Consider the following 23,535-nt stretch of genomic DNA (forward strand, 5'->3'; position numbering starts at 1 on the left):
AAATCTCTCAAAAAATCGTAGTAGGCTACCAAATATTGTCGGCTCACAGCTAGAAGGTCCATTCTGTGCGGAGTATGCATGTTCTCCCTTGTTTCATGAACTTCATTTCAGCGGTTTATGTCGGTCGGGTTTTGTTGACAGGCTGATAGACGGCCTCCTAAATCGAATTTAGACGGAAGCCTAGACTACGAGTTTTCCCGACCGTGCCTCAATCAAGCAGTAGGGGGCAGCTCTTGGATAAAGATTATAAACGAGAATGATGAATAGCACACTCTGAAGCGCGAACAAGTGCGCTTTTATGGATAACAAGCTGGACATGTAGATGCACCTGGCGCGTCCATGCGCCTAAACGCAGTAGGCGTAACATTAACTGTAAAATGAAGGCGAACATAGCCTAATTCTTTTTCTTAACATAGGCATATGGCTTCTCTCGGCGAGTGGGAAGCAGATTCGAATTAAATTAGATTATTGGATTGGCTGCAACAGATTATAAGATATAGCTCGCCTGTTTCCTTAACGCTACAGAAAAACAGTAAAGGCTAATAATTCCCCCTGGAAATCATCAGTTGGCTAGTCTAAAAAGGTACGTTTTTTCGAAGCCTATATGGTGATGTGAATTTGTTGTTAAGATTGGTGGCGTTGTGGAGCCTAGTCGTGACAACAAGGTGCACATACGGTAGGCCTATTACGTTACAATTCCTTTCTTAAAGTAATTTAATCTATCGAAGTGTGAGATTTAATATTGCGAAATGTAGTCACCAAATATCGTTTGAATTAGACAAATATAATGATCACCAGGAGAAAAGCATTCTGGCATTTGCGCTAAGCCTATTAGCTGCGACATTCAGTCAAGTGGCCTATTCAGGCTGTCAGTGCGCACGCTTTGTTTTCTGTCAATGGACTGGAGATGCTACTTGTTCCACTTATTTGGAACGAATCACTCTTTCTATTCGACTATCAGAGAGGGCTTGATGACAACGAAGAAGAGAGAGAGAGAGAAAATAAAAGGATAATCAGACTGTAGCCCTACTGCTGGATAGGGTTAGAAAGATATCTTTCATTCTGTCATACAGTAGGCTATGACTAAACAATCGTGAAATATATCCTCAGAATTAGTTTAGTAACCAAATTATGTCCAGACACAAGACGCTGCAAAAAAGTTAGGATTAGGCTACTGGTTCTGTTTTTTGACCCCTAACCCTAATTTAGAGTAGGCTAGTGTCTTTAATTCAGGCAATGTTGTCTTTTCAGGGCATCAGTAGTCTACTCTGATACATAGGCTACCGCATCTGATTCAGAATTCAATTGGCCGATTTTGACTCGTAGTGGTTGGAATAGTATTGTGAATCATGAAGTCATTGTGTAGGCCTATCCTGCAATTATGTGTCGCCAACAACTCACCCACTGTCTCGTTGTGATGAATTGTTCTACTGTCAACATGAGGTCCCCCACTCACGGGTGATTTGTCATTCAGAGTGTTGTGATGAGATACTGACTGAGTCTGAGTTTTTGCAGTTGCCATCACATCAATTCAGTTATTCGGAGACATCTTTCCTCCTGGTTATTGCAGGAGGCATAGCTACAGTAGGCTAGTACTAGATGATAGTATTTTCCATCAGAATTTGACAAAACAGAATTGTAGTGTGCTGTGCATGAGTTATACTTTTGCACTTGTACTTATTTTATTGGTGTGTTGTCGATTTGTTCTAATGTATATGCTGCTGTTGTCTTGCTATTTATTTGACTGGAAAGCACTTTGTGATTATGTACTGTATCTTGAAAGGTGCTACTGTATAAATAAAACATATGACTCACCCGTACAGGTTGAGATACTGTTAGTAACTGTGAAGTGACTGTCATGTAATAGAACACTCCTCTGCTATTCTGTCAACTCTGCCTAACCTGGCATGTTTGATAGTGTTGGACAATTTTTGGGTGGAATGATATTCAAACCTGATGTCTCAGACACATCAAAGGGTCAGCCAGACCTGTAACCATCACAAAACACACAGCCCTGTACAACATTGTGTGGGGCAGATTATGTAGCCTACAAGTAAGCAAAAATGAGACAGAGCTGCTGAAGATAATGCTAGATACTGTACAGTAGATAGATCGATAGATTGAGAGATAGACTTTATTGATCCCCAAGGGGAAATTGTCAAAAGCTCACATCCCAGGAAGGAATGCAAAATTGTTCCAAAATGCCCTGCTAACTGCATTGGCCTGTGGAACATACTGTAGATTCATGCTCACATTTGTTAACTTTAACTGTCTTATCTATTCAAAGTGGACAGTCTTATTTGTATGCCTGTAGCATGACTTGTATAAAATGGATAATTCACTATTCTATTCTAGTTACCTGTACCGCTATCTGCCCACACACCCATGGTACTGTATTTGTCTAGAGAGGAGACAGATAAGGCAGAGTGGACTAGATTGAGCAGGAGGTCTAAACCCTCCTTTCGGGAGTGGAGCAGGCTAATGCCACCGGAACCAACCAGCCCATGCTGGGAAACAACTCAGGACAGGTTTGTTTATGCCTCATTCATACCACAGAGACACCAGCTCAGCACTTAACCTTATCAGTGTCATTTAACTGAAATACAATATGCAGGTTGAAGACAGCAATATGGTTTAAATAAGGATTCTTTCCATTAAGGGGATCACACACCACATTTGTCATCTGTGGCTTCTATGAGCTGTGTGAATCTCACTGTGTTAGTGGCAGTGCACAGTGAACACATGGTCACACCGTAGCCGGCTTTAACACAGTCAGGAGCTTTTAGTGTCCACTGCTATTAATAATCCCAAAGCCAAGCTGGAGGAAGGAGCTGGGCTCTGTGGCAGCCATGACTGACAGAAAATGACCGGGGTTTACCTTGTGCTCAGGTGCTAAGGTGTGACTGAAATGGATCCTTCAATTTCCTCCCAAATTGCATTTGTGCACATTTACAGACAGTACAGGGATGAATCTTTCTAGGCAAACCTTATGATAGTGTTGAGCAATTGCAGTGTGTGTTTACATCAATTTGTTCATGGCTTCTTATGTAAGGTTAGACGGTGTGGAACTGATTTGTGGGTATGTGTGTGTGTGTGCGTCCAGACAGACAACCATGCTAACCAGCTTCATGGACAGCCTGATCTGTTGCATGACAGGGAAGACGGGCAACGCGGTGGTCCCCGTAGAAACCTCTGAGACTGCCGACGGCTATGAGTTTGTGGAGGTGAAGCCCGGCCGCGTCCTGAGGGTCCGACACGTCGTCCCCGAGCGGCCAACGGTGGACGAGCCCAACGGCCAGGGCGGCAGCGTCAGCTGCAAACGCAAGATCACCGTGTACCGTAACGGCCAGCTGCTGATAGAGAACCTGGCGGAGGGGGCGAAACAGGAGCGCCCGCAGGGCCCCGACGGAGAGAGAGGACCCGGCGTCGGCGTGGTGGTCGAGCTCTCCCAGTGCGACGGCTCCAGCCCTTCGGCCGCGCACCCCGAGCCCCAGCCTGGCAAAGGGTCAGCGGGCACGCCGGCGGGAGCAGAGCCCGGGGCCGGGGCCACGCCGACCCCGGGGCAGCCAGATCCCCCCGGGCAGCAAACCCAGAAGCACAGATGGAAGCCCAAACGCACGGTGGTGATCGACTGCGAGAGGAGGATCTCGGCCTGCAGAGGGACCCACGACGACGTGGCGCTGTTCTTCGTGCACGGGGTGGGCGGCTCCCTGGACATCTGGGGCAGCCAGCTCGACTTTTTCTCACGGCTCGGCTATGAGGTCATCGCCCCGGACCTGGCGGGTCACGGGGCCAGCTCGGCGCCACAGATCGTGGCGGCGTATACGTTCTACGCCTTGGCTGAAGACATACGAGTCATCTTTAAGAGATACGCACGGAAGAGGAACATTCTCATTGGACACTCTTACGGGTGAGTCATCATGATAGTTATAATAGTTTTAGACAAAATGACTCCCTCTTTTCCTCCTACAGATCCGTGATCCGTTCTTCTCTGGCATTTATACAGTAATTACATTGTAATTGCTCAACGATAACTCCTCAGTTCTTGGTGACGACGCCAGCCCGCTTGTTTCAGTATGTGTCATTTGATATCATGCATTGTGTCTAATTCTTCTGGAACAGGACATACTTCGCGTTCCCACACAGTTCACACCGGGGAGACACCGGCAGTCCGTGAAGTGTTACTGATTGTCCCTGTTGTGTTTGTCCAGTGTGTCGTTCTGCACATTCCTGGCCCACGAGTACCCCGAGCAGGTCCACAAGGTGGTGATGATCAACGGAGGAGGGCCCACGGCCCTGGAGCCCAGCCTCTGCTCCATCTTCAACCTGCCCATCTGTGTGCTGCACTGCCTGTCCCCCTGCCTGGCCTGGAGCTTCCTCAAGTAGGACCACGCTGTGTGTGTGTGTGTGTGTGTGTGTGTGTGTGTGTGCGCGCGTGTGTCAGCGCGTATGTGTAAGGGTGGTAGAAACTGGTCCTGTATGTAGGCCTACTACAGTTGCACCTCACAGGTTTTGCTGGTCCTCTCGTCCCCGCAGGGCTGGCTTCGCCCGGCAGGGTGCAAAGGAGAAGCAGCTGCTGAAAGAGAACAACGCCTTCAACGTGTCGTCCTTCGTTCTGCGCGCCATGATGAGCGGGCAGTACTGGCCGGAGGGGGACGAGGTGTACCACGCCGAGCTCACCGTGCCCACCCTGCTGGTCCACGGCATGTACGACAAGTTTGTTCCCGTGGAGGAGGACCAACGCATGGCGGAGGTAAGCAGGGAATTCCGGGCAGTATTTCGCATCACAGTGTACCAGTTAGCATCACGATGGCAGCAGTGTAGGGTTCCCTCTGGCCTCCATGTGCACTAACCCCAGGCTGTCACCTCTCCGCCATGCCTCCTTCCAGATCCTCCTGCTGGCCTTTCTGAAGGTCATCGAAGATGGCAGCCACATGGTGATGATGGAGTGTCCAGAGAGCGTCAACACCCTCCTGCATGAGTTCTTCCTCTGGGAGCCCGATACCACCCGGCCCAAGCCCCGCCCAGACACTACAAAACCCCGCCCAGAGACCGCCAAGCCCTGCCCAGATACCACCAAGCCCCGCCCAGAGACCGCCAAGCCCTGCCCAGATACCACCAAACCCCGCCCAGATACCACCAAGGCCAGTGCCGGGTCCACAATGGCCCGAACTCAGTCTGCAAATGCACCCTCAGCCAGCAAAGCAAAGAATTAACCTAAGACGGCAAGGACCGAACTGACTCCAATCAAAGCTGCCACATACAGAGGTGTGTACTGTGTACCACTGCCAGTGGTGCTACTGTAGTCTCTTCAGATTATGAGATCTGGTCTGAGCCAGTTTGAACAGGTTTTCAAACCAGTTCCAGCTCACGGTGGGATATGAGGAGGTGAAATGCAGGACATGGTGTCGGAAAGGTCTTTGGACCGTCCGGTCCGGGCGTCAGCAAGACAGACCAAAGCAGAACGAAGGACAAGGGTTATGTATGGATGGTGGTGACATACTGGAGGTCTTTTGTATCGATCCAGGTCACCCACTCTCAGGACGGTCACCTGCTCTCAGGCGACCTGTGCCATGGCTGTGCCTTGGGCTTGTCTGGGGCACGATAGGGATGAGCAGTGCTGCAACAGCCCAGAAAGTTCTGGATACATCATTGGCTGATCCGGATCCTGTGACGTCCCTGAGGAACAGCAGGTCCTACGCTTCCTCCCGCTGGGATGGGCTGTGAATAATGCAGCAAATATGACATTACATTGCAGTCATTTAGCTGACGCTTTTATCCAAAGCAACTTATATTGCATTTATTGTTCTACTACTTTCCAGAACTCACAAGTGCATCTCTGTTTGACAAATATGTTTGACAATCAATGCTGTGTCTGAAAAAATGCAACCTTCGTATCAAAAAGCACTTTCCCCTTGCTTGGTTGCCACCAGTATGACTGATGGAAAAGAGACAAGAAGACTGAAGCACTTCTGATGCAACTGAGGGGTGGTTATCTTCCCCGCACACTGTTAAAGGAGTAGTAAAGGGAAAATGCATGTTTATCCCTGTTTTAAGGTTACTTATGATCATATATAATGGTTCAGATCAAAACATTGACAAAACTAGCACTTTTGAGAAAGTCTGATAATTGCACCTTGAAAAATCTTTCAAAAACATGTTAAACTCTCGATTTCAAAGACAAGAAGCTCACCGAGGGGGTAATTGGTGTCCGTTGGTGTTCTGACATCAAATTTGCCGCAAAGTATGAATCCTGTAGGGTTTTATTGATCATTTTATGAAATCCATTGACTTGTATTGAAGCGACCGCTGTAGATGTGTAGATCAATCCGCAGAGGGGATTCAGGAAGCGGAACTACTTACGGTAGCTATTGTTATTGTTTATGTTGCTAGGCTACCTAGTTTGTGGACGTTTACACACGTATGTGCTGCGACTAAATAGTTATATGCTAAATATTTAAAAAAGCCTTTCCAGGTGAACTAGAATCTTACTTTATGGCGAATTATATGTCAGAACGCCAACTAACACCTCGGCGACTTTCTTATCTTTGAAATTGAGAGTTTAACATGTTTTTGAATGATTTTTCACAGTGCCCACCTACATTCATTGTATGACCAAAACGGTGGTAGAGCAATTATCAGACTTTCTAAAAAGTGCTAGTTTTGTCAATGTTTTGATCTGAACCGTTGTATATGATCATAAGTAACCTTAAAATAGGGCTAAACATGATTTTTCCCTTTACTAGTCCTTTAAGGATTACAGACTACTCCTCTCCAAAACAGTGATGTATAATGATGATTGTTTTCCAAGTGTAAAACAATAAGCTCAGAATGTTGATATCCATTCACCACAAATATGCTTCAAATGAGAGAAAGGCTCCCTCTGTCAGGTTGTAATTGTCCTTTTCCAGGTGATTGAGTCTGTTCGGAGAGAGGGTTGTGTCTGATAAGTGTCCCTGTGACTGCACTGAATGACTTCAATGTATCATATACTGTACCATAGCTTTACTCTTCACTTGAGCACGGTTAATGATCAACTCTCAGTGCAGATAGTTTCAGAATACTTCCCTATGACTGTTATTTACAGTACCAGCTACTGTTATATGTACTGTAAAGCTCAAGTGTTCTTAGACTAGTACAATGAAGGTTCAGATCACTACCGTTCACCATCGATCATTGTGTGGTGACCCTTGTAGTGTTCTGGTTAAGGTTCTGGTCTAAGGTCCTTTGTCACTCATGGTTATTGGACAGTCAATCGTTTTTTAAGCATAAATCAAATGTAATGTATGGTATAAAGTGTAACAGCGTTGTATCTTTGGTCCGGCTTTATAACAGATCAAAATGAAAGATCACCAACGAATTCATGTCCTCAGAAGTTCAGAATGAGACTGAGAATGAAGCACAGGTTTTATAGTATTGTCATTGACTGCACTGAATTTTCAAAGGCGATTATAGATTATACTTTTTTATGCAAATGATGAATGATGAGTGAATACATGAATTAAGCCTTGAATTCTGATCAAGTGTATAAAATTTGAATTGAGTATTGATCGATCAAAACTGATTCATGTCCTCAATGCAACATGTAAATCCCATGGATGCACTTCTGATTGTTTTCCTGAAGTCTGTGTAAACCTACGGTATCACATTTGTGCACTAAAAGTCTTAAATATGTAAGAAAAGGAATGCTCAAGTAAAACCTGATTAAAACTGTATGGTACTGTACATGTACAGCTAGTCACATGCACTGTAGATGTTTTCAGAATGTGAACCACTGACACATTGGATTGTGAGATGGATCAGGCCTGGTGCACCATCTCTCTTTCACAAGCTCACATTCTGTTTCACATGACATTCATTCAGTCTGGTTGATCCGATAACATTCATATTCAGTCTGGTTGATCCGATAAAGTCTCCTGTGCTTTGGTGACATCTACTGTTCGCTGGGTGTATTGTTAGTAAGTGTTCAGAGCTCTGTCCAGGCATGTCTTCTGCTCAGTCTGATCAACAGATAAACTTTGTGGCAGTGCCTGTTTTATCAAGCTTTACCTGGGGTGGCAAAAGAGTGGCAGGGGTTCTAGCTGGGGTGATGTCATTGTGAGGAACATTCAACGACTTATGTGTGAGGCATAGGCTAGGCAGGAGGCTGAAATCATGTTGCCTTTATTGAATTACCGGTGGACTAAACACAACAGAATTACCTCTCTACAGTCCCAGGTAGGTAGGTACAGTAGGTATATCATCTCACATTCCCAGATAGGTAGGTACAGTAGGTATATCATCTCACATTCCCAGATAGGTAGGTACAGTAGGTATATCATCTCACATTCCCAGATAGGTAGGTACAGTAGGTATATCATCTCACAGTCCCAGATAGGTAGGTACAGTTGCTTCAATGACTCAGTGTGCTACTAACCATTTTCTGTCTCCCCTAGTGCCTCTCTCTCTCCCTCCTATCCTCTAACCAGGTCCAGTGTCAGCTGCGGAGCTGTGGATATCGTAGTATTTAGTACACACACACACGTACACACAGACACACATCAGTCCACATCCGGCTTAGGCCTGGACCTGATGCTCTTAGCCTTTCTTGCTCCGAAAATTTAATTTAATGTTATTTATTGTTCTTTAAATGTTCTTAGCCATTAGACAAATATATTCCAGGAGCTTGCCACAGGTTGCCTGTTTCAATATCTGTGTGGTCTGTATGGCTCTATGTGCTACTAACCCTGCTCTGCCTTCCCTCTGCCTTCCCTCTCCCTAGTGCCTCTCTCTCTCCCTCCTATCTTCTAACCAGGTCCAGTGGATGCCCCACTGTCACCAGCAGACCTCCCGAAGTCCGATAGATACCCTGTGTCTGCTGTGGATGATGTAGCATGTCCGTAGAATATTCTCTCTCCTATGATGCTTTTAGCCTCTCTCACTCTGAAATGTAATTTAATGCAATGTATTGCTTTATAAATGTTCTTAGCCGGTAGACAAACATACTCCTGGAGCTTGCTCAATCGCCTTGTTGAGAGGGGTCAGGGAAGAATTTTTACAGCTCACTTATCTGGCCCCCGGGTGATTACTGTTTTTTTGCTTCCCTCTGGAATATGTAGAGAGTGGATCGTATGCCCACCTCCCTTGTTCTCTGTAAAGCGCATTGTGTTGCCTCTGGGTATGAAATGCGCTATACAAATAAAGCTTTGATTGATTGATTGATTGATTGACAGTAGGTATATCATCTCACAGTCCCAGATAGGTAGGTACAGTAGGTACTGAAGATAGGTAGGTACAGTACGGTTATAGAGCAACAATTGCATTTTACTCGGAACAGTTATTTTATTTTTTATTTTTTTTACATTTATTACACACTCATTAAACATTTATTTCACTCCACATGTTTTAAATTGTATTTCTTAACAAAATTATAAGCAGGAAATTATTACACTAATTGACATATAGAAAAGTATCTTATTAGCTTTAACTAGAATCTGTTTATTCTTTAAAACTGTTATTAATGTATAATAAAAAGCTTTTAGTTTGAAAACAGCAATGTAGTGCAAAGTTTGTACTTTGCTTATCAAAAGAACACCATTTTCGAAATTGAAATGCAACTAGGGCTGCGAGCAGCAGTGAGCGGGCCCTCGCACCCCACGCGTGTCGGGGTGCAGCGCCGTTAAAGGGTGTGCTATTTCAGTCCAGTACTGAGAGAAACTTCCTGTCATCAGTAGGTGGCGCTCTAAGTGTGACTCAATACCGAAGCAGAGATGTGTTCAGGACGGTACCTTGATGAAGCGTGAGAAATGTTGTGTAAATCGGACAATGTATGTAGGAGTTATGAGGACTTCCTGTTTCACCAGTAGGTGGTGCTGTAGGCATGATGCAATATTGACTTACAGAACTGTTCAAGATGCGACCTTCATCAAGCATGAGCAATTTGGAGTAAATCGGATAATGTATGTAGGAGTTATGAGTACTTCCTGTTTCACCAGTAGGTGGCGCTGTAAGTGTGACTCAATTAGCCAATTGCACAACTCCAGTACTTCCTGAAATTAGACATGCTTCTCTATTTCCTGTCCTACACTATTGGATGAAGTGATTAATCAGGTGTGCCTGACTGCAGCACAATGATCAGGCACACCTGAATAATCATTTCATCCAATAGTGTAAGACAGGAAATAAAGAAGCATGTCTAATTTCAGGAAGTACTGTGCATATAGTGAATACCAACGCATATATGTGTTCAGAATGGTGGCATACGAGGCATGGAAATGGTAAAAACAAGGAAAAAATGGCACATTAAGAGCAAAATGGCTGATTTCCTGTTGGATGTTGAGTATAGCTCCAAGAGACATTTTAGTGTGTCTCGATGAACTACATATGCCCACCGAATTTCGTTCGCCTACATCAAAGTGAAAGGTGGGGCTCGCCATTTTACATTTTCCAGGGGGCACTCTTGATCCGTTTTGCCACGCCCATTTCCGTCACCCATGAAATATCAATTTTTTCACCAGACTGACGTCTCTGCAAAGTTTCATGTGTTGTCATCGATGTTTAGGCCGCCAAAAAGGCATTTGTTTGGGGAGAAGAAGAAGGAAGAAGGTAGGAGAAGGAGAATAATAATAATAATCCTTACAATTTCAATAGGGCCTCGCACCGCCAGTGCTCAGGCCCTAATTAACTAAATGTATAATTTAGTTTTCAAATTACAATCTGCCTAAAACAGTGTACAATATACCAACTTAATATCAAAAATGAATTTAAAATACAAAAATATAAAAAAAAATACAATACATTCATCAAGCAATAAAGCCAACCACTCATGTAGCCTCCTGTGCTAGCCTACCTTTAACATGCTAAGCCTTTTTCACTGAGAGAAATGTAACATTATAAATGGCACTGATATAGACAATAGCAATCAAATACTGTTACTCCAATACACATAATAAGACAAACCAGTGGCTCTCTCTGTGGATCTCAGACTCAGACAGTGGGACCGTTGTTGGTGCCCTCCAGTGGGGTTTTCTCTGAGGGGTTGCCTGGCTCTTTGGCGCCTCCCTCAGTTTCAGCATCGCCTGCTTCTTTCTCTGAGTCAGCCACCAGAGGATCGCTCTCTGCTGCCTCCTGCTGGTCTGGTGCGGTGGAGCCGCCTGCCTGCCCGGGCTGCTTCTCTGCTGCCTGCTCCGTCTTCGTCTCGTTGACGATCTCGACTAAGGCGACCTCTGTGGCAGCGGCCTGCTTCACTTCCCCATTCTGCACAGGAAACGCCCTCTCCAGAGCATCATACAGGAACTGGTACTGCTCCTGAGAAACGCACATAGAGGGTTGATTAAGCTCCTACAGTGAGGACGCTATATTACTTTCTGTTTTGTTTCAGACAAGAAGGCTTAAGCTACAGTAGCCAAGCAGGGTTAGGGTTAGGGTTAGGGTTAGGGTTAGGGTTAGGGTTAGGGTTAGGGTTAGAGCACATGGGCGTAGAGCTCACCAGGCTGCCGATCATGTTCTGCCTCTGCTTGCGAAGGGCTTTGGTCACTTGGAAGACATCTAGCAGCTTTTCGGTCTCAGCGCTGTCTAGCATGTTCCACAGGGCACAGAAGACGCCCGTACGGGACGAGCCATCACTGAGAGAGGAGAAGGAAGGAGGGAGGATGGGATTTAAAAATGGAAGTGGAACTCATAGTGGTTTCCTGCTGAAATGTGACCACATGATATGTCAGTGCTGGAAGGATGCTGGATCTCTCTGAGGCCGTCACTCACTGGCAGTGGACCACGGTGGGTGTGCTCCTCTCTCTCTTGCTGTTGTCATAGACACAGGTCTGTTTGATGTTCATGATCATGTCTGTCAAATCTTGGGGCTTTTCCGGGAGTTCTCTGCCCACCCACTTCAGGAAGTGGTACTGTTTCACCTGGCGTTTGTCTTTCCTCTGTAGTGAGAGATAGCGTGGTGTTTTAAGGTTGAGCACCTATTGGGTACCTACGGTATTGTTTTGTGTAATTTGTGTTATTTGAAAAAAAATGTTTTTGTCAATTGTAACTTGTGAATTTGTAATATGTAATTGAGAATGAGTTTATTTGTAGCATAATTTTGGAGCTGGCAGCAACATTTCACTGTGACTGTACACAGTACATTATATGTGACGAATAAAATAATCTGGAATCTTGAGTACTGTACAAAGTTCAATAATCAAACTCAAGCTGATTTATCAAGACTTCATTTATCATGTGCAGTAAAGTGCTTTGCCTCTCATAAGTAACGTTGGCAGATAACGGGTACCTTAGCGTGGCTGATTTGCATGCTGCGAACGGTGTATGCGCTGGAGGTTTCCGTGGCTGTCACCTCCACCTCCACATCTCCAAAGGTCATCTTTTCATCCCCCCAGTACGCAGAGCAGAACTCCTACACACACACGCGCATGCACACACGCGCGGCACCATCTATGAGTTTTGACTGTATTCTCATTACTCATGAAGTGTGTGCTGCACTGTTACGTCTCTGGATGAATGGTGGGACTGAAGCCTGTATCCAGGGAGCCACCTACCTGGCCACTCTCTGTGCACTCTGAGAGCATCACGATGGTCTTGACCTTCTTCTGGTGCACCATCTGCCAGAAGTCAGCGATGGTGGCGGGGAGCGGGCCCTGGGCTGCTATGAGACCGTGTGGACACCAATATCCCTGCGCAGGGGAAACACGGGTCATGTGCTACACAGGGATAAAATACCATGTGGTTTAATCTGCAGATAGCACAGATTTATCATAGATGAGACGATACACGCTTTGCATGTGAAATTAAAATCCCCCCCCCCCAAGGAGAATGAACGTCTGAGCCAAGGTGCTGGCGTCACGGTACAGTAAGCCTACGTCTATATAGGAGGCGTTGATGTATTTGGTGGGCTCCTCATCCTCCTCATCAGAGGACTCGTCCTCCTCCTCGTCCTCCTCCTGTTCACTGTCATGGCTGCTCTCGTCATCCAGTTTCACCAGGACACGGTTGTAGTCGTCTGTGGGGCACAAGAGGACAGACAACGTTCCGGGAAGGGGAAACTGAACTGAAACGCTCGGGACTGCTACTGCAGCGCTAGCGCTGCTGCTACCGCGTCCTGGAAGAGGTCAAAAGTGAAACACATCTGTTTCCCCTCCTCTGGGCCGACACTCACATGGGATGATGGAGGAATTACGATTCTTCTTTTTGTTCTCCTCAGTGATACCGACACTGAATGTCCTCCAGCTCTTATACTTGGGAAGTCTCTGTATTACAAGATCGCAGAAGAGAGTATTCATGGCGGGGTGGAGGGAGGAGGTGGGGGGGGTGGGGGGGTTGGAGGGAAGGAGGGAAAGAATGACAATACATATCAATACATATCAATTAAACAGTTGTGCAGGGGGTCTGACCTGGAACTCGGCCTCCAGCAGTGTAGGTTCGTTGCCGGTGTCTCTTTGTTTGAGCGTGCCCAGTCTGGAGTGTAGCTCCGCCAGAGAGATCTCTGTCTCCCCAAACTGGTTGTACTCTATCAGAGCCTGGTGGATCAGGATGTACTGAGCCTGTTCACACACACACGCACACACACACATGCACACACACACACGCGCACACACACGCACACACACACACACACGAACAGGCACACACACACGAACAGGCACACGCACACATTTATTTTGTTATTTGCTATGCTATTTATCTGCTGTACACTGATGCATAATTGTACACTGTGCCTTTCTGGGAGACCCACAAACTTAAAATAGATATCAGAAGTTTACAGTGTGCTCACCTCCACTTGGACCATGAGGCATCTCTGTCTCCGGAGCCTGACCACGTAACCGTAGATGTCTACTCTCCCTTCCGACTCCAGGCCCTCCATCATGGCATCTATGCTAATGTAGGTGCCAGTTCGACCGACTCCCGCACTGCACACACACACACACACACACACACACACACACACACACACACACACACACACACACACACACACACACACACACACACATACAGTACATATACACATGCAGTACTAATATTGAGATTCATGTCAGAGTTATCTCGAATTAGATACGCGTGTCCCCTACCTGCAGTGGATGACGATGGGTCCGCTGAAGAAGTTCTTGAAGGCGTTGACGCGTCGCCGCAGCTTGAGGAGGAGGTGTGGCTCGTCAGGTACACCGTGGTCCGGCCAGCTGGTGAACTGGATATGAGTCACCTCCCTGTCTGAGGTCTTGTCTTTCTTCTGGAAGGACGCAACCCACACACACACACATCAGCACACATACACACACATGCACAAGCATGCCGGGACACATGCGCCAGCACACACACACACACACAGAAGAGGAAGCATTTGAACCAACACTCACACCAGGCTATGGGCCTTGCCGGCACTAGGCCGACAGACTCACATTGGTTATGCTGAGGTGACGGACGACGTAGTCAGGACAGTGATTCTCTCCGTTCAGCTTCACCACAAACTCCTTGAAGATCTCCACCTCTCTCTCCGGGGACGGCCAGTACCGCGTGCACTTCATCTACACCACACAACGAGTCACAACAGACACAATACACACGGCTAGTTATCATACTGTACACACGCCTGCATAATTATTACAATTTAGTTTCTCATGCGCCCCTGGAGCACTGAGGTTTGTAGGTACCTCGCTGAAGGACACAATTGCAGCACACTAAAGGTACTGGCCCATCGCTCTAACCTTAAGGCCCCATCATCATCATCATCACCACCACCACCACCATTATAATTTTCATCATTGTAGGGTTGGCGTTGTCACAGTAACGGTGTACACTTAACAGTGTTAGCTGTGCTCTTACCCGGTTCCCCTCCTCGCAACGGGTCACCATGACAATGACGGAGGACTGTTGCTCCCAGACCATCCTCCAGAAATCACTCACGGTCTCCTCCTTTGGCCCTATCACACACACATGCACACACACACACAAGCATGCACACAAGCGACAGTCATCAGTGTGTAGAGTACAGTATATCAGTAGTATGATTTTGAATAAATCCTTCTCAGCCACCAAAGTTTTAACAGTGCTTCACCTTGAGCTGCAATGTACTTATTTGACTCCTTGAAACCCTGTCATAAGAGAGACACAACATGTCAAAGATTGTAAAGAATATGAGATAGCCCAAATGACTCTCTTAATAGCAAACCATCCAATGAAGCATAACCAATCCCCCTTACATCAATGAAGCTGGCGTTGATGTAGTCAGATCCTGTTTCTCCATTCCCAGTAGTCAGCTGGACGCGGTTGTAGTCATCTGAGAAGACAGGGATGAGAGAGACAACATGATGGACACCTGCAGAGTCCATCAGGTACACTGAGGAGAGCCTCGCTGCAGTAAGAACATGTCAGGAGGCTAGACGGACCTGAGGTCTGTCTCAATAGTATAACCTCTCCCTTCATCTGCTCTGATCAGATAAGACACATGTATACTGTACTAAAGTAAGGAGAGTTCAACCAGGTTTTGCTGTTCACTGTAAGGAAAATGAGATTTTAAAAACAGTAGAGAACTAGACAGAGCGGCCGCAGTCCACCCACATGGCAGGATGTCCACATAGCGGTTCTTGGTCTGATTGCAGGTCCTCTTGGCCTCTTTGACAGTGTAGCTGCTGAAGATTCTCGGTATGCTCTGAAACAAGACAGAGACTTTGTGAATGATTCAGTCGCTGTATAGTGGATTGACCAGGACTGTCTGAGACATAAGAACACTGAAATTATATACTGTACCACAGAGCATAAACAAACATTGGTAAATGCCACAGCAGCGGATATACAGACAGACAGACAGACAGACAGACAGACAGCTAGATAGATAGATAGATAGATAGATAGATAGATAGATAGATAGATAGATAGATAGATAGATAGATAATCACACATGGGATTTCCCTGTAATGCATGAACACAAACGTCTTTTGCTGGAAGTAGGGAGGGGAGGGGAGGGAAGAGGCGGTTAAGGGTTAGGGTTAGCTGGGAAACCTGAGACGGCTCCTGGTTTCACCTGAAACTCGGCCAGGAAGAGACGACCCTCATCAGCAATCTTCCTCTTGTAGGCATCAAGAAGGACCTCTGCTCCTATTGGATCCACGTTCATCAAGTTCTCCTCATCACCTAGGGAACCAACGACCAATTAGTGAGAGCTCGAAGAAATTGCAACAAATGAGGTTATGGATTTCTAATGGTTTGAGCGGACTGTTCATGTTATACCATGCTCCAGTATGTACTGTATGTAGATGTTGTGTTTAACAGAAACACACTGATGAAAGAGATCCACTTACTTCGCGCAATCAGATTAATGCCTGGATCATCAGTGGTGCTATGGAAGAAAGGGGAAGCAAGAATCAGCCTTCTTCTCAATTTGTAAGAAGTCACGGAGTGACTCTGTACTTTGTTTTAAAAGAACATTAGATTCAAGATGCTTCCTGGCTGCTCAATAGATTAATCCGCCTTGCTCTGTCCTGAAATTTGGTCAGATTTGTCACTATAATAGTTGATACAGCAGGGTTCAATACTATAATGTTACAATCATGTTGTAACATAGCAGTGACTCCTCCAGCAAATCAGGCAACTAATAAAATTCAGAGCAGAAAACGAGTGGTGTCGCGAGGGCGTCCCATTTCCTAACTAGGGGTAGGGCCGAGGGAAGAGAATTGGGATTGGGCCAACGTAGCTAAACTGTTTTGCCCTCACTTTGAGATTGTCTCTCAATGAAACATGCTTTATAAATATTATGAATTATTATTTATTATCAAGATTATTTGGCCATCCCACTGGGGCGCTGTCACATTCCGAGACTGAGAGAGAACTTACTATGACTTCTTGTGCTGCAGAATGTAAATCTTGTAGAGGACAAAGAGTAGGGCCAGGGAGGTGAGGATGATTAGGAAGCTCAGGATCCCAATGACAGCTCTGTCATTGTCTGAGAGGTAAGGACAAAGCACAAGGACGTGGAACAGGCGGGTTGGTAAGAGGAGAATGTCTCATGTTACATGAGAATGGTCACTGAACAAGTTAAACAAGTACTTACAACTTGTGCTAAGTGTATCTACGGTTGGCGTACTGTTTTTGTGCCCATTGTATGCAATGATCTAAAAAAAACAGGATAGTTATGATCAACCAAGTGTATATTTTATGACATTCATTTATAAGATAAAAAAAAATAGCCTACCTTTATTATGTAGGATGTAGAGTAGCTGAGATCATTGAAATAAAATTCACATTTTTCTGTGTTCTTTTTAATATCATCGATCTCGGCAAAGTATTTTTGTTCAGGTCCATTCCATTCTCCATTTTGTTTACATATGACCTTAAAAGCATTATTTTTTTGCAAAATAGCTTTGGTAATCGTCACTTTATCAGGAGCTGTGAAACACAGAAGAAAGGAGATTACATTCTGGCCAGAGATCGCTGGAGGCTCCAGGGATCAAGCTCAACCTGGACAAGACTGAGCTGCTGTTCCACCTGGGGAAGCTCTGCCCACACCGGGACCTGGCATCACCATTGAAGACAAAATGGTGACGCCAACTCGGACTGCAAGGAATCTGGGTGTGACCCTGGACGACTGTCATTCTCCACATATATCACATCCGTTACATAGCCTACTCTTGCAGATTCCTACTCTACAATCAGGAGGATTCAGCCTTTCCTCACGACGCAGGTACTCATCCAGGCCCTTGTCATCTCCCGCCTGGACTACTGCAACTCCCTTGCTGGGGCCTCGGCGTCAGCCATTAAGCCCCTGGGACTTGTTCAGAAAGCTGCTGCTCGCCTGGTGTTCAACCATTACATCCCAAGTTCTCTCACACAATTTCTCTTCTCCGTTTCCTACACTGGCTCCCTGTAGCGGATCGCATCCAGTTTAAAACTCTGGCACTAGCCTACAGGGCAACGAAAGGAACAGCTCCCTCCTACCTCCAGGCCATGGTCAAACCCTGCACCTCCTCCCGACCACTACGCTCTGCTACCTTCGGGCGACTGGTTGCCCTGTCACTCCGAGGCCCCTCTGGTCGAACCACATGGTCACGGCTCTTCTCTGTCCTGGCCCCGCAGTGGTGGGATGAACTGCCCACTGACGTCAGGACTGTCGCTGCCCCTCTTTTGCTGCAGGCTCAAAGCTCATCTCTTCAAGAAGTACTACAACGATCCTCCCTCTTAAGCATCTATTGTATTTTTGTGCGTGGCTATAAGCCAGCGCACCTAGGATAGCGTTTGTCCGGTTATCACTCCCTCCCTCCCTTCCTCCCTCCTTCCAGTGAATGTTGATCTGCATTTCTCTGTTGGCACCACAAGAGGCAGTAGTCCCAGCACACCAAAATAAAGCCACCAATCTCCACTGCACAAGTAGAGTGGCGGTGAAAGCAATGGACTCCCATTCCTTACCATCAGTGTAACTGCTTTAGCAAATGACTGCTACAATTAATGTTATGGAAGCTGCTGCTAGTTGTTGTGAGCTCATGAGCTAACTGCCTATCCCGCTCTTATTGTGCTGGATAAGCATTGGAAGCATTGAAACTGATGGGTCCAGGCCACAAGACCTATCTTAATTAGTGCACATATCTGAACGCACATAAGCCAGGCTAGTTTGCTATTCTTCACTTTGTCTTCAGCACTAGATTATACTCTCAGTCACTTGTTTTGGAAAGGAGATACACTTGTGAGTTCTGGCAAGTAGTAGTACACTGACGTTTCACTGATGTTAAATGAAATTATTGTAAGTCGCTTGGATAAAAACGTCAGCTAAATGACTGTAATGCAATGTAATGAGGCTCAAAGGGAAGAAGAAGAGGGTTGCCAAAGCCTGAGCTACTGGTCACCTAAATGGTAAACAATGAACATGTATAGTGACTTAAGCACTGGGAGATATCAATACAAGTATTATTACCTCCGCCCCAGCGACATCGCAGGGTGAGAGGTTATGTTTTCCGTGGAGTGTGTTTTTATTGTTTGGTTTATTTATTTACTGGTTTGTTAGCAGGATTATGCAAAAACTACCAGACAGATTTTCATGAAACTTGGTGGAGGGTACAGCAGCATGGGCTAACTTACTGTAGAACCCATTATTGTTGCTGTATTGCCACAACATGTTCTCTTGTGTCAATCATACATGTAACTTGTGTAAAAATAAACATACATTTCCTTTGAGTTGATTTATGAAAGCCACTTACTTCCTGCTTTAGTCTTGATAGTCAACAAAGTCTTGTTGGTGACAGATTGGTGTCTATAAAATGCCTCTATGTCACAGAAGTATTTTGTGAATGGTTTCAAATCTGAAACCTTACATTCTTGATCTGACTTCTGAGGTGTGGGAGAAGCACATCCTGAGGGAGAATAAAACAAGATAGATCATGAACTAGAATATTACTTGCTCTGTTTATGTGAAATTCTGCCTCCAACAATCCAAACTAATCCAAATAATTAATCAGATAATGACAAAAAAGAGAGAATGTCCCATGATGTTCCATCCAGTCCAATGGGACAGAGGATGTCCCATTTGACATTTGGTATAATGGTGAAAGTAGCAAGAATTGAGAGGTATTTCAGTAGAACATTTACATGTACATGTGGGCCTTTAATCTACCTTCATCACGTTGCTCCCTGCAGCAGCATGTGTAATTGAACTTAATGTCCTCACGTCTGCAGTTGCCAGATGCCGTCCAATTTAACTTAATGGAGGTGTCACTGGAGTTATACTTTTCAGTTATAGTCAAACCTGTTGGAATTCAATATTAAACAACAGTCAAACTGAATGTCTTTTGAGGGGCACCCCAACAAGCAAGTTACTGTTGTTGTTTAGCAGTCAAACATCTGTCATATGTGTCATCACGTTGGAGAACATTTCCAACTCACTGCAATTAACCCGGACGTCAAAAGGGATGTTCTTGATTGTTGTATTCTGTAGATTGTGCTTCAGATGTCCAGTACAGTTATAGTCCGTAAAGGGTTGCAAATCAGATTTGTCCACACTGCTTCCATCATATTTATCTTTTGATGCAATCAACAGATACATCATGCATTACAGCTTTTTTCTCTAATTCATCAATGTTCATTTTTACAGCAATACACTTTATGATATTTGTAAAAGTATGTTTTCTGCTTACTCTGACAGGAGTAATTATCCGTTAAATTAAGAATCCCATCACATTTCATTGGTTTTTCTCGCCAAACCAGTTTCAATGGAAGATTATTGTTGGGCGCAATGACAATGGCAATGTCACTTTTCTCAAATAGATCTATGAAAGAAATCAACATGTATAAAATTCAGATTAATAGGCGGAGCTCTCTATGTTGATTAGAAAAGCTTGATTTACAGTACTTGTAAAACACATGTACTTGCAAACACATTGAATGGGGAATTATGTATTGCTGCTCTTTTTCATTCAAATGAACGACTAAGCACTTGAATGAAAAAGCACTACATAATCTGGCCATGGCACAGGCGTACAACATGTAGCACAATAAGTCAAAGAGGAGAAGAAAAACGGTGCCTACCCCAGGGGAGGTTTGTTGTCTTGGTAAAGGGTTCTGTACAGGCTTGTGAAAAGCTTGTATTCAATGTTGAGCAGAAGTCTTCCACACGCAGCTTGATACAGGGCATGAGAGATTCACTGCATGGATGAAACTCACGGTTCATGGTTATTGTTGCATTGAAATCCCAATCGCTCAAATAGCAAAGACACGGCTTGAAAGTAATATTTGGCATGAAGTCTTCTTTATCTGAAATGCATGAACGGATCAACAGAGTCAATGACATGAGGAAGAATCATAGTTGAGGCAAACATCCATATTGTCTGATTGCTATTGTCAGACTGACTGAGACACAGGTCTAACTGTTAGTAGATAAGATTTATAATTTCCATGGTTTTATCTTTAGCAACATCTTGTTTCTATTCTACTGTTGAGAAGCACTGTGCTTCTCGTCTTCATACTGACACTAAAACAAAGTGTTGAATCACTTCACATTACTGCAAATCTGACAATGGTTAAGCTTCTTTAGACACCTGTTGCTTTTACAGCAAATGTTTACAGAGAAATGGAAATGCTTTTTACGCACCAATTTTTTCAGTCTGCTTGGTGCCTTCGCCCATAGACTTGCAGGTCATGTTGCCACCAGTCATAGTCACACTATAGTTGGTACAAGGCTTTAGAAACTTAATTGTGTGAGTTGAGATGAAGATTGGTTCACTGGAATTGATTGGCACAGTTGTATTGACACGTGTATGCGATAAGGTCTTGTTTTTGGTTTTCCCAGAGGAAATCTCTGTGAAGTGGACGTCATGGTTCCTGGGGATGGAGCTGCTGATGTTGACCTGAAAGCCATATTTGATGGGTGCCACCGAGTATGTGCCTGGATACAAAAATAATTGTTATAAATTTGTATTTCAGACGCTACATCGTTTCTGATAATACGAATAATAATATAGCCTACTGTACTTTATCAATGGCCTGGATAATGGCATAGCATTCTCAAAAGAATAACTAGTTAGAGGTTAAATAATGAAAGGGCCGTCCAGTCCTGTTACCAATTAGTCACAAACAGCACAAACAAAATGCATTCTCAAACCCGATGAAAGAAGTGAAACTCACAAGGGGATGTCTGGTTGCCTAAAAAAAGAGATAACTCAGATTAGAAACAAACAAGTATGAAAAAAAAGAAGCTATCAAGGACCAGTGATGTTGACTAGTGATCAGAGGAGCAGCAGGGAGGAGGCTCCCACCTGGGACTGATGTGATGGAGGGTGGGGTGCTTGCAGGAGAGCTCAGATTGTGGGTAGTTGGGGACTGCAGGTTTTGGTTTTGAGTCATGTCAGAGGCGTTTGTGGCTATAAATTGGAAGACATTATTAAGACATAGGAAGGTCAATCCATGTCACAGTGTTTATGCAAGCGTATGCTAGACGCTAGAATCATGGTAGTGAAGGAGGAATACATTACCAATTGGTGGTGTAGTTTGGCCTGTAGCCTGAGAGGTGTTTTCAGAGGTGGGGGCAAGTGGAGTGCTTGTAGGTAAGGTGGTGCCTGGAAGTATGCCGTTTAAAACAGAGCCTGAAGGGATACATGGATCCTATTGTTTGCTTTTTTACTCTTTCTCAAGGTCTTCTTGATTGTAACAACAACAACAACAACAATAATAATAATAATAATAATAACAACAACAACAATAATAATAATAATAATACATTTTAAATATATTTGTATAGCACTTTTCTGGGTATCCAAAGTCACTTTACGCAAGTGAAAAAAACAACAACAACAAAAATATGTTGTTTTGTTGATTTAAAAGTTTGCTGCAGCCTGACTGCGGGCTGGACTGCCCTTGAGACAAGGAACATAAATATCATCAGCCTTGCTGGGACCTGGACAAGAGGCACTGTCTTTCCCTGGGAGAACCACAGCACACACTTTATCACATTTACTCTACCATCTCACTACTTCAATCTGCTTCTGATTACCACTGGACATAAGACAGCTGGCCAGTCATGCATCAAACTGTGCAGTTTGTTGGAGACTGTTAACATTGCGATGCATTCATTAATAGTGCCATTGAAAAACACAACTCACTGTTCTTGTCTGGGTCCCCCTGACCTAAAAATCATAGAAGCAAATAATGATGCTGTTATGATCACATTTATATTACTGTTATTATCATAAAGCATGTCAAAAGACACTTTTTTTTTTGTTATTTATCAGAGGGGTACTACATTGAGGTATTAGTCTCACCCCTGGTGTGAGTTCACAGAGGAGGAAAAGGTGTTTCAGTGGTTTTCCACACTACAACAGGCAGTGTGGCATAACCTGGTTGCTATGGTAACGTTGCAAGGAGTAAGCACTTGCTATTTCAGCAGGTTTACCACAGTTTCCTGCTCCACATCACAACCCACGTCTCTTTCATTGTACACAATCGATTTGGATTCAGTTCTGTCAGACCGGTGTATGTGGGTAGAGTATGTTTCTGTAAGAAATGTGGGTAGAGTATGTTTCTTATCCACATGTGAGTCTCTACCTGCATGGGAACTGGCAAATACAGAAATTGTTAATTTTTCTAAAGTCTTATTTGTGGGCCTCTTTGTAATAAACATGATATAAGTGTGCCAAAAAGTGTCTTCACTTTAATGACATTTCTTGTAATCCAGTTTGCAGAGCCTCATGCACAAAATCATGTATTTCTCCGCTTATAACTGTTTTCCCACAATAACTAGGGCTATTAACTAATTATAATAACTAGGGCTTTTAACTAATTAATGTACTGTGAATGTAATGTACTGTGATTAATGTACTTCTGAGAGTAACAGAGGCTGCTAGAACAATTAGACTCAGGATGTGGTTTTGTTTGGCACTGTGTCGATGCAAGCAGGGAGATGCATGCAGGGGGATGCATGCTCTGTGCACTGACATACACCCCCCCACACTTCACAACAGCCTGCTGCCCTGTTTGTTTGTCACAGTATTATAGCTTTAGCTTTGACTTGACGCCTCTGCATCTGTCTTCTGGCTTTCTTTTATTTCATTATATTATTTTTTTTATGAAGAAAACTTCACA

The 23,535-nt window shown here is 44.6% G+C and overlaps 2 protein-coding genes across 2 annotated transcripts; one reads left to right on the forward strand and one right to left on the reverse strand.

The window, feature by feature from the left end:
- Window positions 1-3,113: 3,113 nt before the first annotated feature.
- LOC311313640 (protein ABHD8-like) lies at window positions 3,114-5,216 on the forward strand (the record flags this gene model as incomplete). Its single annotated transcript, XM_084443814.1, has 4 exons — window positions 3,114-3,910; window positions 4,212-4,382; window positions 4,537-4,753; window positions 4,890-5,216. The coding sequence occupies 4 exons, from the start codon at window positions 3,114-3,116 to the stop codon at window positions 5,214-5,216; spliced, it is 1,512 nt and encodes a 503-aa protein (XP_084299940.1).
- Window positions 5,217-9,580: 4,364 nt separating this feature from the next.
- ptprc (protein tyrosine phosphatase receptor type C) lies at window positions 9,581-20,005 on the reverse strand (the record flags this gene model as incomplete). Its single annotated transcript, XM_084443815.1, has 23 exons — window positions 9,581-11,286; window positions 11,468-11,603; window positions 11,740-11,906; window positions 12,257-12,379; window positions 12,522-12,656; window positions 12,843-12,982; window positions 13,139-13,229; window positions 13,374-13,523; window positions 13,754-13,889; window positions 14,052-14,209; window positions 14,379-14,504; window positions 14,803-14,900; window positions 15,035-15,071; window positions 15,180-15,256; window positions 15,538-15,628; window positions 16,001-16,110; window positions 16,278-16,315; window positions 16,810-16,918; window positions 17,027-17,087; window positions 17,168-17,361; window positions 19,164-19,316; window positions 19,577-19,708; window positions 19,846-20,005. The coding sequence occupies 23 exons, from the start codon at window positions 20,003-20,005 to the stop codon at window positions 10,966-10,968; spliced, it is 2,943 nt and encodes a 980-aa protein (XP_084299941.1). The 3' UTR covers window positions 9,581-10,965.
- Between the last annotated feature and the right edge of the window lie 3,530 nt (window positions 20,006-23,535).

Source organism: Borostomias antarcticus (genome assembly GCF_949987555.1).
Source record: "Borostomias antarcticus genome assembly, chromosome: 10".
Classification (NCBI taxonomy): Eukaryota; Metazoa; Chordata; class Actinopteri; order Stomiiformes; family Stomiidae; genus Borostomias; species Borostomias antarcticus.